The sequence below is a fragment of the Rattus norvegicus genome, chromosome 8 (assembly GCF_036323735.1).
Source record: "Rattus norvegicus strain BN/NHsdMcwi chromosome 8, GRCr8, whole genome shotgun sequence".
Classification (NCBI taxonomy): Eukaryota; Metazoa; Chordata; class Mammalia; order Rodentia; family Muridae; genus Rattus; species Rattus norvegicus.
The window spans coordinates 47,556,672-47,575,157 of NC_086026.1; the positions used below are offsets into that span (position 1 = coordinate 47,556,672).

At 36.4% G+C, this 18,486-nt stretch overlaps 2 protein-coding genes across 2 annotated transcripts; both read left to right on the forward strand.

Annotated features, from left to right (window-relative positions):
* The first annotated feature begins 2,793 nt into the window (after positions 1–2,793).
* Or8b46c (olfactory receptor family 8 subfamily B member 46C) lies at positions 2,794–3,714 on the forward strand. The gene has a single exon (NM_001000807.1). The coding sequence runs from the start codon at positions 2,794–2,796 to the stop codon at positions 3,712–3,714; it is 921 nt and encodes a 306-aa protein (NP_001000807.1).
* Positions 3,715–17,480: 13,766 nt separating this feature from the next.
* Or8b46 (olfactory receptor family 8 subfamily B member 46) lies at positions 17,481–18,413 on the forward strand. Its single transcript, NM_001000452.1, has one exon. It carries the CDS (start codon positions 17,481–17,483, stop codon positions 18,411–18,413), a length of 933 nt encoding a protein of 310 aa, NP_001000452.1.
* The last annotated feature ends 73 nt before the right edge of the window (positions 18,414–18,486 follow it).

The window sequence follows — 18,486 nt, forward strand, 5'->3', positions numbered from 1 at the left end:
AGTTATTACCTACTAGAGAAGCAGTAGTTTCTTACAGTATAATAGCCACTGGTACTTTCCATGTTCTATTAAACAGAGCATACAAATAGTAATATGGTTATACTAAAATTTTAATATTAAATATTTAATAAAGGGATAGGGATTTAGCTCAGTGGTAGAGCACTTGCCTAGCAAGCGCAAGGCCCTGGGTTTGGTCACCAGCTCCGAAAAAAAATTTAAAAAATTTAATTTATTGTATAGAAATCAGGTTATATTACCTATTTTCAAAATATTCATACACACACAACATACTATAGAAATATTGCAACTAATTGTCTATCCTAGTTGTCATCACCAAATATATGGGGTCACATATGTATACGATCATATAATCTGCAAATAGTTGTACCTTTATTTCTTGTTTGCAATTTGAATCCCCTTGATCTGTTTCTGTTTTATATAGCACATGGAGTATTATATGTAATAGATATGGGGAGAGTGGGCATCCTTGTCTTTTACCTAATTTTAGGTATTAGATGAGTAAAAAGACTGAAGCCCTGAGGGCCAGCAGAAAGAATGGAAACAGGCAACCTTTGGAGGTAGGAGATTGGCAGGACCTTCTATAAAGTACCAGAGACCTAGGAGGTGAGAGACTCCAGGACTCAAAAGGGAGGGTATCCTAGACAAAATACCCAAGCAGGTGACATATTACAGACCCCAGGTCCAGCCCCAAATCAGGGCATTAAAGTGAGGGATGGGGTTGCTATCCCACAGTCTAAACCCTGACCCATAATTCTTCCTGACTGAAAGAACATCTGGGATGGAAATGGAGAAGAGCCTGAGGAAAAGATGGCCCAGTGACAGCCCAGAGTGGGATCCAGCTCAAGGCGAGGCACCAAGGCCTGACACTATTATTGAGGCCATGGAACACTCATGAAAAGGAACCTACCATGACTGCTTGTGAAAGACCTCACAAGCAGCCGAAAGAGTCAGATGCAGATATGTGCAACCAAGAAATGAACAGATGCTGCTGTCCCCTGTCCTGGAACAAGGGAAAAGCTAGAAGAAAGTGTGGAGGGCAACCCTATAGGAGTACTAACAGTGTCAATCATCATTGACCCCTGAGATCTCTCAAACACTGGATCATCAAACAGGCAGAATACACCAGTTCATATGAGGATGCAAACACATATACAGTAGAGGACTGCCTACTCTGTGTTCAGTGAGAGAAGATGCACCTAACCCTCAAGAGACTGGAGGCCCTAGGGAGTTTAGAGGTCTGTTTGGGTCTGTGGTAGGGGCTGTCTTCATAGATACAGCAGGGAAACTAGGAGATGTGGGATGTGAAGCAATCAGAGGGTGGACCAGGAGGGAAATAAAATTTGGAATGTTAAAGAAATAAGGAAAAAAAGAAAGAAAGAAAGAAAGAAAGAAAGAAAGAAAGAAAGAAAGAAAGAAAGAAGCAAACAAACAAACAGGCAAACAGAGAAACAAACAGGCAAAAGACATTCATAAACAAAACCAAGAGGATCCAAAACAACGATTTCCCTTAAGTGATGAGGTCAGTGGGAGTTCAATATTAGCCTAAGGACAAATGACACATTAGTCCCTAAAGAGAAGGTAATACCTTGGTCCCTAAGTTCATAAAGTTATATCATGGCCCAGTAAGTTAAAAAGTGTCTCATTTCTGTTTTATAACTGCAATCTGTGTTCTAGGAAGAGTCTGAGGAAGATTTGACTGGGGATTCACAGGTAAGTGCAGTGCAGTATAGAAGTAGCTAAATAAAATTTTTGGTGTCTCCTACAGTTCGAGTGATGATGAGAAAAGCTATTTTTTTTTACATAGCTCATTAAAGGATTAAGGAATCACTCTAAACTTTATGATTAGCCTTTTATAAATATTTCCAAGCAATATGAGAAATTAGTTTGGTGCTTCAGATTCTTGAAATACTAGAAACGTAGACTTGTGGGGTGATATCATCCTTTAGTATAGCAAGAAGATATACAAAAAAAAAAACCCTCTGTTTTCTATCCTATGATAAGTTTATAAAACGATTTCTACCATTTTCTGAGATTGAAATAACTACATCATTTTCTGCTTCCTCTTCCTACTTTCAAACATGTCTATAAAAATCCTATCCTATGTTTTCATTCGTGTTATCTTCCTTTTCACAAATATGCATACCATACATACATGTACATACAGACACATATGCACAACTTTCTCAGCCTATGCTATTTATATGTATATTTTGGAGTCTATGTTAATGTATAAGTTTTATGTAAGACCTTTCTTGAGACATCCCCTAAAACTGATATAAATCATATAAGATTTACAACTTATTTTGAACAATATTTTCATTGTGAGATGCCCAAAATGAAGCCAATTCACATATTATTCCCCCAACATAGAGTATCCTTTTGTGTTTGGTGTGAATATAACTTACATAAAGTGAGTAGACAATTTTAAGATGTAATTTGTTCAGACTCATATACATATATATATACATATATATATATATATATATATATATATATATATATATATATATATAATCTCAGAGCATTGTTAAGTATTGTTAACATGTGGAGCACAGGGACTCCAGAACTGAATCATATTTTATAATTGAATTGATTTAGCCTTGATTAAGATTTCTTGACTTAGTCTCTGATGTACTCCAGAAAGCAGGAAAGTCATGTATAGGCCTTCCCAGCATATGTGTCACATGTATGGAAAAACGTCAGTTGTAAATTCTCTGTTCCACTTTACTTTCACTTTTTCCTTTTTATCTCCACAGATTCTACTACAGAAGAATGGTCCTGACAAATGGCTCTGTGGTAACAGAATTCGTTCTCTTGGGATTAACAGATAACTCTGACCTCCAAATACCCCTGTTCTCAGTTTTCCTAGTTATGTATATGATCACTGCCTTTGGGAACTTGACCTTGATCCTTCTAACTGTGCTGAACTCTCACCTTCACACCCCTATGTACTTTTTCCTCTTTAACTTGTCTTTCATAGACCTCTGTTATTCACCCAAAATGCTGATGAACTTTGTACTAAAGGAGAATATTATTGGTTTTGCAGGCTGTATGACTCAACTCTACTTCTTCTGTTTTTTTGCCATCTCTGAATGCTATGTCCTGACAGCAATGGCCTATGATCGCTATGTGGCTATTTGCAATCCACTCATGTATAATGTTGCCATGTCCCCTAAAGTCTGTTCTTATCTTATGCTTGGTTCATATTTGATGGGATTCTCTGATGCCATGATCCATACTGGATGCATCCTGAGACTGACCTTCTGTGATGGGAACACCATCAACCACTACTTCTGTGATCTTCTGCCTTTGATGCAGCTCTCCTGCACAAGCACCTATGTAAACGAGGTAGAGATTTTCATTGTAGGGGGGAAAGATATCACTGTACCCAGTATTATCATCTTTATTTCTTACGGCTTCATCCTCTCTAATATCCTCCAAATAAAATCAAATGTGGGCAGATCTAAAGCCTTCAACACCTGCAGCTCCCATATAATTGCTGTTTCCCTGTTTTATGGGTCAGGTGCATTTATGTACCTAAAGCCCTCCTCAGCTGGATCTTTGAATGAGGGGAAAGTGTCTTCTGTCTTCTATACCATTGTGGTCCCCATGATGAACCCTTTAATCTACAGCTTGAGAAACAAAGATGTTAAACTTGCCCTGAGAAAAACTTTGAGCAGGAAAAAGCTTTAGAGGTAAACTTTTTATCCGTATGACAATTGTGACAAATGTCAGTTTTTCTTGGTGTAGTCCCTGTTTCACTCCCTTTCTTTGTCATCACAGTGTAGTCATTTCTGTTTTTGCTTCCATATTTTTGGCATAAGTCTTTTATTTCCCCATGGCTGTCATGTGTACTTTCAGTATTTCAATGTTTAAAGATAGTTATTATTAATTGAAGGCTTTTTAAAATTGCTATTCTAGAATTTGTTCTGAAAAAATAATGTGCCAGTGTTTAAATAAAATAAAAATGTTTATTTATTATCATTAGTATCATATTTGACAATGCTGTTTAATTATTTTTTAAATTCCTTTGTTCTAATTCATTTGTTTCTTTACAAATTACAAAAATTTCTATATAAATATAGAACTCAGAACCACTTTTAAACACTTTAGCCATAATGTTATTATAAGGATATATATATATATATATATATATATATATATATATAGAGAGAGAGAGAGAGAGAGAGAGAGAGAGAAAGAGAGAGAGATCAAGATTAAAGAGTTTAATGAGATTAGATATACTTCGTGTAAAAATGCTCGTTAAATAAAATAAAAAGTCCAGGGTAGTCTATTAGACTTGATATCATGTCTATCACCTTTTAATATGGACTCAATCTCCTGCATTATTAAAATAACTTTTCACTAAGACAAAATTGGTATAAGCAGTCTCTTTTCGAATTTGACTGTGGATTCTTGCTCAATTAAATGCTAATTCAAAGATCATTCCTTTGTTTTATTTTCTCCATCATACTCTTGGTTAGAAAACAAGTTGATATCTCTCTTTTTGTGTAGGAGATTACATATTTTGACAGTGCAACCTGGAAATGATTGGCTGATATTTGATCCTGGCATTCATTTCTTTCTCTTTTCTTTTCTTTCTTTCTTCTTTCTTTCTTTCTTTCTTTTTTCTTTCTGTCTTTCTTTCTTTCTTTCTTCTTTCCTTCCTTCCTCCCTTCCTTCCTTCCCTTCTTCCTTCCTTCCTTTCTTTCTTTCTTTCTTTCTTTCTTTCTTTCTTTCTTTCTTTCACTTTTGGAAAAACTTGAACTTTATTTTATACTTTTTTGTTTTTGTTTTAAAAATTAGTATATTCTTTTTTAAGATTTTTTACTTACATTTCAAGTATTATTCCTTTTTCTGGTTTCCTGGAAATAAACCGCTCATTTCTTACTAAAAGATATTGCAAGGCTTTCAGAACGTTCTATAGCTCTGCTGACAATGCTTTATGCTGTGGTTTCTATTTCAATGACTGATTCACACCTTCTCTTTGGTTCTTTTCAGTGTATTGATTTCTATCTTCATTTCTATGTTAAGGTTTCCTCTTTGCTAATGTGTTGTTTTTGACATGTGTTCCTGCATTGTCTGGGTCTTACATTGATTTCTATGTTTCACTCATTTGCGTATTTGAGAACTCTATGTAGTCATGGATCCCTTTGTAAAGTATGCATTGGAAGTTTTATAGATGTGTATTTTTCTATTCTAGACTATTCACTAAATAAATCTGAATAGTATACTATTCTTTCTGATTGCATATATATATATATATTTGTGATTCATCCAAACTTTATTATGAGTCTGTGCTTTATTCCTACTTACAAATAAATATATTATGAAGTAGAGATGTATAACATTTTGTTTCTCCACTCAGTAGTTAATATATACCTGTTAAGTTTATACAAAACAACCCACATATTTTATTTGGTTTTGGCTTGTTTGTTTTGTGAGAGTTTTTTGGAGGATGTTAATTTTATTTCTTTCAGATTTGGCATTATTTTATACATATTCTCTCTGTTTTTGTCTCTGCTTGAGAAACATGAAGTTGAATAGATACAGAGGTGAGAGGATCTGGAAAGAGATGGGTGAGTGGAAAAATTATGAACATAATGTTTATGAAAAATTGTAATAAAATTATAAAACCAATAGGTAGTTACTCATGAATAATGCTCTAAAATACACATATTTATAAGAACCAAGTTTATTATACAGACATATGTTTTCAGTTCCACTCACTACCACTTAGAGGTAGACCTGCTAACATAGTGTCTATTCATAATTTTGTAAATATTATCTTACACAATTAAGCGTTTCTGTTTCGTTACATTTCTCTTCCATTGTTAATGCTTATGTACAGAATGCAAAAGATGTCAGATCCCCTCCGCTGCCATAAAGACTTGTCAATATCTTTCTTTTTTATTACCTACCACAGGGAGTAATATTGGAATTCATAGAAAAACCAGCTTAACTGAGTGTGTATCCTGTGAGATTAGTAGCAATACTTAAAATACTCTGCAAATATACTTTCAAATCAACTGAAAAACACAATCCACTTCAGAAAATAGAGATAATACCAATGCTCACGACACTGACCTGATCCCATAGTCTGAGGCACGTTTCAGGGATCCAGGAAAAGATTTCCCTAAATGTGATACTCATGAAAGCAGCAGAAGGATCAGCAGTTTTGAACTATTGAGAAAGGGAAACTTGGGAATCCCACTGAAGACATGCTGATTCACAGATTTTGAGATGCACCTCAGCTGTACTGTCCATAAATAAGTATGATATTGGTGGGGCTGGGGATTTAGCTCAGTGGTAGAGCGCTTACCTAAGAAGCGCAAGGCCCTGGGTTCGGTCCCCAGCTCCAAAAAAAAAAAAAAAAAAGTATGATATTGGTGTGTCCAAGATTATCAGAAGGTAGATTTATTTCAAAGCATATTCCCTATAAACCTCAACTCTACTGACTGCTAGTTAAGAAAGCACAATTAACCACAAAAAAGGATGATGAAGAAACACGAAAACAATTTTTTGAAAGGAACATTAATTGACTGGAAAGGATCAGCAACTTCTAATAGTGAGATGTACATTTTTCATACATGTTATAAAGAATTAATTAGAGACATAAAATTGGCTAGGAGGTAATAAATTTGTAAAAAGAATTTCTGGGTTTTTAATGTAATTCCATGAATACTTACTTGTATGTTTTATTTAGGATATTTTCAATTGTCATTATTCATTATTTCATTAATGGTAAAAGGGAAATTATAGGACTCTCACACATTAGCCACTTTCAAGGGTGAATATAACATCATGGAGCCATATCTCTGATGTATGTGCAATGGAAGTTTAAAAATAGTGGAAAATCATTTTGGTTTTTATAGAACAATAGGTTCTTTCCTTTATATTCACAATTGAAAAATCATCTGTTCTTTGGCTGCTGACCCAGCAGTGACATAGCTAGATCCCTTGGTAGACACACTTTTAGTTTTGAGAAAATGTCTATTTTGCTGTTGTACTTCATTTGCCATGAGATGCATGGGACTAGATGAATAAATTATTATTATAATTGACCAAGGCATGCAGTGTAAATGAATGAAGACATCATACCTCTGGTTTCTTTGTAGACAATTATTTTTCAGTAAGAGAATCTATTCCTTTCTAGAAAATTAGTAACAATAAGCATTTCTATATCTGAAAGAATTGTAGTGATTAAATTATTGCTATTCCTTTCAAATATTGACAATTTCACTGTATCTTTGTATAGTAATCAGGATGATATGTTCAAAATATAACTTTAAGGAAGTTTCAATGGAGGCAACTTTTATGCTGGTTACTTTTTATATAACTTTGACATAGGCTAGGGACATCAAGAGACAGGGAAATTCAGTTGAGAAAATGACTCCATAAAACAGGAACACGAACCATATTTGTGATTGATGATTGGTGGCCTAACACACGATAGGGTAATACCAACCATGGGCAGGTGTCCTTGAGTTCTGTAACAAATAGGGTGGGCAAGTCATGGAAGAAAATGAGCAAACAGTATCCTTTCATGACCTCTGCCAGATAAATCTTGGAGTGCCTGTCCTGACTTCTTTTGATGATGGATCATAAAGATACAAGCTGAAGTAACCCTTTCCTTCTCAAGAGGCCTTTGTTCATGATGTTCTACTACAACAATATAAACCTTGGCTCAAACAACATGATGAAATGGATAGGACTACTCCCAGAAAATCACATATGATTGGCAATTGTATGATACCTGTGACTTGTGGTAGGATGTACAATAAAAGGCATTACGGATTATCTTAATTTACAACTAAGATTGGATAATATTATCCTATGGATAAAGGTACCATGCATTTTAGTCACAGGACACTGAGAAATTAAGAAAGATATGAGATAGAACCTATTATTCTTTTGGCCAGACGTTGTGATGCTACAGTATATCATGTAGGATGCTGGTAGAGAAACATTTTCAACAATTTTATTCATCTGTGAACCCTGGAAGCTGGAGTACCTTCCTGCCAGGCACAATGTGCTCATTATCCCAATAGTAGCATTCCTGTTCTAGAAATAACCATTCATTACATTTCTGAGGTTCAGTCAACAAGAGGGAATTCTACATGTTATTGTATATGTAACCCTGATTAATAATAGCCCATGGCAAATGTTGCCCACACATATTTTGAGGAGATGTAATAAATTTGTTTTGCTAATGAGCAAGGTGTAAATTGTAGTTTTTAAAAAGATGCTTATATCCAGAAATTTGATTCTCCTTGACTTAGACAGAAAATTTAACTTCGTAGTATATTGCAGAGTTAAAGCAGAGACCCATAATACTGGACAAAGTACAAAGAATCAGTAAGAGTTGAATGTTCATCTCTAAATGTAACATCTATATCACTCCCAAGTCTCAGAAAGCAATAGGAAAGAGAGTGAAGAAAGCGTGTTAGACCCAAAAGATAGGGGGAGGTGTGATGTGCAATGTTTTCTTTGAGAAAGAATATAACCATTGCATTCATGAACTTAGAGAAACTGTGATAAACTAAACATGAATTGAACAAAATTGGCACATCTTCACTCAATACCGATGGTGGGGACATCATCAGGGTCCACCCCTTCCTGAAGAATTATTGGCAGTTATTGCCTGTTAGAGAAGTAAATCTTTCTTCCAGTGAAATAACTACCTATGTTTTCCATGTTCTAATAAACCGAGCATACAAATAGTGGTATGGCAACAAAAAATTTTAATATTAAAGATTTAATAAAAATCTAATTTATTATATAGAAATTAGGTTATATTACCTATTTTCAAAATACTCATACACACACACAACATATTATGGGAATATTGCAACTAACTATCCTAGTTGTCATCCTAAATACAAGGGTATAACAGCAATGCTATTTGGACTTAGCTAATTACTTTATAAATATGATTATATAACTTTTCATAAATAATTCATAGTGAAAATGTATCTGTATCAAGGAATTCCAAGTTACATAGGTACACATTATTCATAAAAGTTTGTATTTTATTTTATTTTGCATGTAAAATAATGACTTTCTCACTATATACATAGAAATAATTGTGATTTTTCATACTTATCGCCAGTACATATTCTTCTCCTTTCTTGGTTACACTAAACATTATGCTCATGTGCTTTCAACCATACCGGATGGAAAACCTGTGATGTTTATTTTTCTGAGACTTGTTCATGTTTATTAACCTCAAAATCTGTTTTTGGTATTCTCCTTCTAAAGTCTCAAGTTTTAGTTATGCTTGTGTAATATTTCAGTGTGTGTGTGTGTGTGTGTGTGTGTGTGTGTGTGTGTGTGTGTGTGTAAAACCTTCATGGAATACATTGAGACAATAGTTTATTTTCACCCTTTGATCTACATTTTCATGCACAGATTTAGAATGGTCCCTGTGGCCATTGTTGTCTCTCATCCCTTTTGAATGCACCATTGTTCACTGCAACAAAATCTCTATGATAATCTATCTTATCTAATTATTTCAATGGAGATCCAAAAAACTGAGTAGAAGAGTCCAAGTGGAGAAGCAGTGAGAGTGTGGTGTTGTAGATCATAAGTGGGAAAGATTCCATACTAATTTTCATAGTGACTACACAGATAGTAGATAGGAATTCTCTCTTACACCTGTTATTTGTTTTCTTGATGGAAAATATCCTTATAGGATTGAAATGTATAGAGCAATATTCAAATAAATAGCTTTCCAGATGATGAAGGAGGTAGGAAGGATGGAGCCATTAAAGTGTGTGTGTGTGTGTGTGTGTGTGTGTGTGTGTGTGTGTGTGTGCAATTACAAGGTCATGAAATTTAGGGATGATATAGTTCCAGCACGAACTGTTGCTGATCTTGAATAACAAAAAAAACAACAGAGAGTCCACATACACACATATGGAAACTGAACAACCCTCTACTCAATGATAACTAGGTCAGGGAAGAAATACGATAATTAAAAATTTTCTGGTATTTAAATAAAATGTTGATCTATAATACCCTAATTGATTCGACACAAGGAAGGCAGTGCTAAGAAGAAAATTCAGAGCATTGAGTGCCATCGTATAGATGGAGAGATGTTACACTAGCACCTGAATATTATACAGGAGAACTCTAGAACAACAACAACAACAACAACAAAAAAAACAAAAACAAAAACAAAAAACCTCATGTAAGTGGTGTAGATGGCAGGAAATAGTCAAATGCAGTGCTGAAATCAACCAAATAGAAACATAGAGAACAATACAAACAATTAACAAAACCTAAAACTGTTTTTTTTTTCGGAGAGAATCAACAATATAGATAAACCAGTAGCCAAACTAACTAATGTGTCCTGCAGCAGTATGTAAATTAACAAAATCAAAAAGAAGAGGGAGACATAAAAACAAAACAAGGTTGTTGGATTGTATTAAAAAGAAGTCATCAGACCCTACTGGAAAGCCTATCCTCAAAAAATTGGAAAATCTAGATGAAATGGATGGGTTTCTAGACAGATACCACATACCAAAGGTAAATCAAGAGAGGGTAAATTTTCTGCACAAGCCCATATACCATAAGGAAATAGAAATACTCATTAAAAACCTCCCAACCAACAGCATCCAGGGCATATTTAGTACAGAATTCTACCAGACCTTCAAAGAAGACCTGATACCAATTTGACTCAAACTATTCCATAAAATAGAAACAGAACAATTTGCAAATTCATCTGGAATAACAAAAAACCCAGGACAGCTAAAACTATCCTTAACAATAAAAGGACTTCAGGGGGAATCACTATCCCTGAACTCAAGCAGTATTACAGAGCAATAATGATAAAAACTGCATGGTATTGGGACAGAGACAGACAGATAGACCAGTGAAATAGAATTGAAGACCCAGAAATAAACCCACACATATATGGTCACTTGATTTTTGACAAAGGAGCCAAAACCATCCAATGGAAAAGAGATAGCCTTTTCACCAAATGGTGCTGGTTCAACTGGAGGTCAGCATGTAGAAGAATGCAGATCGATCCATTCTTATCACCCTGTACAAATTGGGGAAGAATCCAGGGGCACTGGAGAAAATTTCCTGAACAAATCACCAATGGCTTATGCTCTAAGATCAAGAATCGACAAATGGGATCTCATAAAACTACAAAGCTTCTGTAAGGCAAAGGACACTGTTGTTAGGAAAAAATGGCAACCAACAGATTGGGAAAAGATCTTTACCAATCCTACAACTGATAGAGGGCTCATATGCAAAATATACAAAAAACTCAAGAAGTTAGACTGCAGGGAGACAAATAATGCTATTAAAAATGAGGTTCAGAGCTAAACAAAGATTCACAGCTAGAGATTGCCAAATGATTGAGAAGCACTTAAAGAAATGTTAAACATCTTTAGTCATAAGGGAATCGCAAATCAAAACAACCCTGAGATTCCCTCTCACACCAGTTAGAATGGCTAAGATCAAAAACTCAGGTGACAGTAGATGCTGGCAAGGATGTGGAGAAAAGATCACTCCTCCATTTTTGTTGGGACTGCATCCTGGTACAAGCATTCTGGAAATCAGTCTGGGGGTTCCTCAGAAAATTGGACATTGCACTACCTGAGCACCCAGCTATACCTCTCTTGGACATATACCCAAAAGATGCTCCAACATATAACAAAGACACATGCTCCACTATGTTCATAGCAGCCTTATTTAAGATAGCCAGAAGCTGGAAAGAACCCAGATGCCCTTCAACAGAGGAATGGATACAGAAAATGTGGTACAGCTACACAATGGAATACTACTCAGCTATCGAAAACAATGACTTTATGAAATTCATAGGCAAATGGATGGAACTGGAAAATATCATCCTGAGTGAGGTAACCCAATCACAGAAAAACTCACATGGTAAGCACTCATTGATAAGTGGATATTAGCCCAAATGCTCGAATTACCCTAGATGCACAGAACATATGAAATTCAAGAAGGATGACCAAAATGTGGATCCTTCACTCTTTCTTTAAAGGGGAACAAGAATACCCTAGGGAGGCAAAGTTTCTTTTTTTTTTAAAGATTTATTTATTATATATAAGTACACTACAGCTGTCTTCAGACACAGGAGAAGAGCACATCAGATCCCATTACAGATGGTTGTGAGCTACCATGTGTGTTGCTGGGATTTGAACTCCAGACCTCTGGAAGAGCACTCAGTGCTCTTAACCACTGAGCCATCTCACCAACCCAGAGGCAAAGTTTCTAACAGATCCTGTCCCACATGTGGCCCAGACATATACAGCTAGATAAGATGGATGAAGCAAAGAAGTGCAGGCTGACAGGAACTGGATGTAGATCCCTCCTGAGAGAAACAGCCAGAATATGGCAGATACATAGGCGAATGCCAGCAGCAAAACACTGAACTGGGAAAAGGACCCCCTTTGAAGGATTCAGAGAAAGGTTTGAAAGAGTTGAAGAGGCTTGAGATCCCATACGAACAACAATGCCAACCAAGTAGAACTTGCAGGGACTAAGCCACTACCAAATTCTATACATGGATTGACCCTGTGCTCCAACTGCCTAGGTAGCAATGAATAGCCTAGTAAGAGCACCAGTGGAAGGGGAAGCCCTTGGTCCTGCCATGGCTCGACCCCCAGTGAACGGGATTCTTTGGGGGAGGGCAGCAATGGGGGTAGGATTGGGAGGGAACCACCCATATAGTAGGGGGGGAGGGGTTGGTGGATGTTGGCATGGAAACCGGGAAAGGGAATAACATTGCAAATGTAAATAAGAAATACCCAATTTAATAAAGATGGAAAAATTAAAAACAATAAAAAAAGAAGCAGAAGGAATGCTACCTAATTCTTTCTATGAAGCCACAATGTATCTGATACCTAAACACAAGGTCCTAGACAAAAACACAGAACTTAAGACCAATTTCACCTATGAATAGTAATGCAAATATATTCAATATAATTCTTGCAAACTGAGATAAGGAATAGATCAAAACAATCATTCACCAGGATCAAGTATGCCTCATTCCAGGGATGCAATATTGGTCCAATATTTGGATAGCCATTAACATAATCTACTATATAAACAAACTCAATGAAAAAAATCACATGATCATCTATTTAGATGCAGATAATGTATTTGAAAAAAATACAATACCCTTTCATGTTAAAATTACTGTAGAAATCAGGAATTCAAGGCCCATACATAAACATAATAAAATCAATTTAATTCAAACCAACAATAAATATCAAATTAAATGGAGAGAGAATGGAAGGAATCCCACTAAAATCAGGGACAAGACAAGGTTGGACACTTTCCCCATATCTGTCAAATATAGTACTCCATGTGCTAGATTAAACAGAATCAGATCAAGGGGATTCAAATTGCAAAGAAAAAATAAAGGTATAACTATTTGCAGTTTATATGATTGTATACATATGTGACCCCAAAATTCTACCAGAGAACTTGTCCAGCTGATAAACATGTTCAGTAACGTGGCCAGAAATAAATTTAGCACAAACAAATCAGTAGCCTTCTTTATACAAATGATAAACAGGCTGAGAGACAAATTAAGGAAACAACTCCCTTCACAATAGCCACAGATAATATCCAATATTGTGGGGTAACTCTAACCAAACAATGAAAGATCTGTATGGCAAGAACTTCAAGTCTCTCCAGAAAGAAATGGAAGAGGATCTCAGAAGATGGAGAGAACTCCCATGCTCATAGATTGGCAGAATTAATAGAGTAAACTGGTCATCCTTCCAGGGGAAATCCACATATTCAATCAAATCCCCATCAAATTCCCAGCACAATTCTTCAAAGACATGGAAAGAGCAGTTCTCAAATTCATCTAGAAAGCAAAAAAAAAAAAAAACAAAAAACAAAAAACAAAAAAAAAAAACAAAACCAAACAAAACAAACAAACAAAAAAAACCCAACCCCCCCCAAAAAAAAAACAAACCCAGAATAGCTCAACAATTCTTAACAATAAAAGAATGGCTTGGAGAATTCTCATACCTGACCTAAAGCTCTATCACAGAGCAATAGTGATAAAAATTGCATGCTATTGATAAAGACAGGTTTATCAGTGAAATGGAATTGAAGAACCAGAAATTAAATCATACACATACACACACTTGATCTTTTACAGAGATGCCAAAAAATATACAATGGAAAAAAGAAAGCATCTTCAATAAATGGTGCTGATCTATCTGGCTATCTGTATATAGAAAAATGAAAATAGACCCAAATTTGTCACCGATCACAAAGGTCAATTACAAGTGAATCAAGGACCTGAACATAAAGCCAGATACACTGAATTTAATGGAAGAAAAAGTGCAATAAAGCCTTGAACTCATTGGAACAGGGGGAAATTTCCTAAAAAGAAATCCAATAACACATGCTCTAAGATCATGAATTGATAAATGGGACCTCATGAAACTGGAAAGCTTCTGTAAGCAAAGGACATAGTCAATTTGACAAATCAGCAACCTACAGACAGAGAAAAGTCTTCACTGACCCCACATCTGATAGACGGTGAATGTCCAAAATATATAAAGAATTCAAGAAGCTAAGCAGAGAGAGAGAGAGAGAGAGAGAGAGAGAGAGAGAGAGAGAGAGAGAGAGAGAGAGAGAGAGAATTCACACTAGAGGAACCTTGAATGGCTGAGCAGCACCTACAGAAATGTACAAAGTCCTTAGTCATCAAGGAAATGCAAATCAAAATAACCATGGACAACAGGTTTTGGAGAGGATGAGGGAAAAGAGGAATATTCCTCCATTGCTGGTGGGATTGCAAACTGATACAAGCACTCTGGAAATCAACTTGGAGGTTCCTCATAATATTGGAAATAGATCTACCTGAGTACCCAGCAATACCACTCTTGGGAATATACCCCAAATGTGTACCACTATGTACATAGCAGCCTTATTTGTGATAGCCAGAAGCTGGAAACAACCCAGATGTCCCTTGACAGAAGAATGGATACAGAATATGTTGTTGTTAACTTACACAATGGAGTACTGATCAGCTATTAAGGATGAGGATACCTTGAGTTTTACAGGCAATAGGATGGAACTAGGAAAAAATTATCCTGAATGAAATAACTCAGATTCAAAAGGACATGCATGGCCTGTACTCACTAATAGGTGGATATTAGCCAAAAATGAAAAAAAAAGAATATCCAAGATAGTTCACAAAACACATCAATGTGCATAAGCTGAAGTGGCCAAGTAAGGATACCTCAATCCCATTTGTGTGGGAGAAGAAAGCTATTACAAGTGGGGAGGGAGGGACGAAGGGACATAGGAGGGAAAGGGGATGGGGCAGGGGAAAGAGGCGAACATGAACAAGTATTAGATGGGCTAAAAGGAATGAAGCCCTGAAGGCCAGCAGAAGGAATGGAAACAGGCAACCTTTGGAGGTAGGAGATTGACAGGACCTTCTATAAAGTACCAGAGACCTAGGAGGTGAGAGACTCCAGGACTCAAAAGGGAGGGTATCCTAGACAAAATACGCAAGCAGGTGACATATTACAGACCCCAGGTCCAGCCCAAAATCAGGGCATTAAAGTGAGGGATGGGGTTGCTATCCCACAGTCTAAACCCTGACCCATAATTCTTCCTGACTGAAAGAACATCTGGGATGGAAATGGAGAAGAGCCTGAGGAAAAGATGGCCCAGTGACAGCCCAGAGTGGGATCCAGCTCAAGGCGAGGCACCAAGGCCTGACACTATTACTGAGGCCATGGAACACTCATGAAAAGGAACCTACCATGACTGCTTGTGAAAGACTCACAAGCAGCCGAAAGAGTCAGATGCAGATATGTGCAACCAAGAAATGAACAGATGCTGCTGTCCCCTGTCCTGGAACAAGGGAAAAGCTAGAAGAAAGTGTGGAGGGCAACCCTATAGGAGGACCAGCAGTCTCAATCATCATAGGCCCCTCAGATCTCTCAGACACTGGATCATCAAACAGGCAGCATGCGCCAGTTCATATGAGGATGCAAACACATATACAGTAGAGGACTGCCTACTCTGTGTTCAGTGAGAGAAGATGCACCTAGCCCTCAAGAGACTGGAGGCCCTTGGGAGTTTAGAGGTCTGTTTGGGTTGGTGGTAGGGGCGGTCTTCATAGATACAGCAGGGACACTAGGAGATGTGTGATAATCAGAGGGTGGACCAGGAGGGAAATAAAATCTGGAATGTTAAAATAATAAGGAAAGAGAGAGAGAGAGAGAGAGAGAGAGAGAGAGAGAGAGAGAGAGAGAGAGAGAGAGAGAGAGAACAAAGAAGCAAACAAACAGGCAAACAAACAGGCAAAAGACATTCATAAACAAAACCAGGAAGATCCAAAAACAACGATTTCCCTTAAGTGATGAGGTCAGTGGGAGTTCAATATTGGCATAAGGACAAACGACACGTAAATTAGTCCCTAAAGAGAAGGTCATACCTTGGTCCCTAAATTCATAAAGATATATCATGGCCCAGCAATTATAAAAGTACCTCATTTCTGTTTTATAACTGCCATCTGTGGTCTAGGAAGAGTCTGAGGAAGATTTTTCTGGGGATTCACAGGTAAATGCATTTTAGTATATAAATAACTAAATAAAAGTTTTGGTGTCTACTACAGTTCAAATGACGATGAGAAAATCTCTTTATTTTTTATATAGCTCATTAGAGGATTAAGGAACCACTCTATACTTTATGATCAGCCTTTCACAAACATTCCCAAGCAATATGAGAAATTAGTTTGTTGCTTCAGATTCTTGAAATCCTAGAAACATGGACTTGTGAGATAATATCCTCTAGTATAGAAAATAGATATAACAAAAATCTGTTTTTTGCACAACTTTCTCAGTCTATGATATTTGTATGTATATTTTGAAGCCTATGTTAATGTATAAGTTTTCTGTAAGACCTTTCTTGAGACATCCCCTAAAACTGATATAAACCATGTAAGATTTATAACACATTTTGAACAATTTTTTCATTGTGAGATGACCAAAATGAAGCCAATTCACATGATATTCCCCCAACATAGAGTATCTTTATGTGTTTGGTGTGAATATAACTTAAATAAAGTGAGAAGACAATTCTAAGATGTAATTTGTTCAGACTCAAATATATATATATATACAAACACACACACACATATATATATATATATATATTTATATATATATATATATATAATATCTCAGAGCATTGTTAAGTATTGTTAACATGTGGAGAACTGGGACTCCAGAACTGAATCATATTTTATAATTGAATCGATTTAGCCTTGATTAACATTTCTTGACTTAGTCTCTGATGTACTCCAGAAAGCAGGAGAGTCATGTATAGGCTTTCCCAGCATATGTGTCATATGTATGGAAAAACATCAGTTGTAAATTCTCTGTTCCACTTTACTTTCACTTTTTCCTTTTTATCTCCACAGATTCTACTACAGAAGAATGGTCCTGACAAATGGCTCTTTGGTAACAGAATTCATTCTCTTGGGATTAACAGATAACCCTGACCTCCAAATACCCCTGTTCTTAGTTTTCCTAGTTATGTATACGATCACTGCTTTTGGGAACTTGACCTTGATCCTTCTAACTGTGCTGAACTCTCACCTTCACACCCCTATGTATTTTTTCCTCTTTAACTTGTCTTTCATAGACCTCTGCTATTCTTCTGTTGTTACACCCAAAATGCTGATGAACTTTGTTCTAAAGAAGAACATTATTAGTTTTGCAGGATGTATGACTCAACTCTACTTCTTCTGTTTTTTTGTCATCTCTGAATGCTATGTCCTGACAGCAATGGCCTATGATCGTTATGTCGCTATTTGCAATCCACTCATGTATAATGTTGCCATGTCCCCTAAAGTCTGTTCTTATCTTATGCTTGGTTCATATTTGATGGGATTCTCTGATGCCATGATCCATACTGGATGCATCCTGAGACTGACCTTCTGTGATGGGAACACCATCAACCACTACTTCTGTGATCTTCTGCCTTTGATGCAGCTCTCCTGCACAAGCACCTATGTAAACGAGGTAGAGATTTTCATTGTAGGGGGGAAAGATATCACTGTACCCAGTATTATCATCTTTATTTCTTATGGCTTCATCCTCTCTAATATCCTCCAAATAAAATCAAATGTGGGCAGATCTAAAGCCTTCAACACCTGCAGCTCCCATATAATTGCTGTTTCCCTGTTTTATGGTTCCTGTGCATTTATGTACCTAAAGCCCTCCTCAGCTGGATCTTTGAATGAGGGGAAAGTGTCTTCTGTCTTCTATACCATTGTGGTCCCCATGATGAACCCTTTAATCTACAGTTTGAGAAACAAAGATGTTAAACTTGCCCTGAGAAAAACTTTGAGCACGAAAATATTTTAGAGATAAACTTTTTATCTGTATGACAATTGTGACAAATGTAAGATTTTCTTGGGGTAGTCCCTGCTTCACTCTG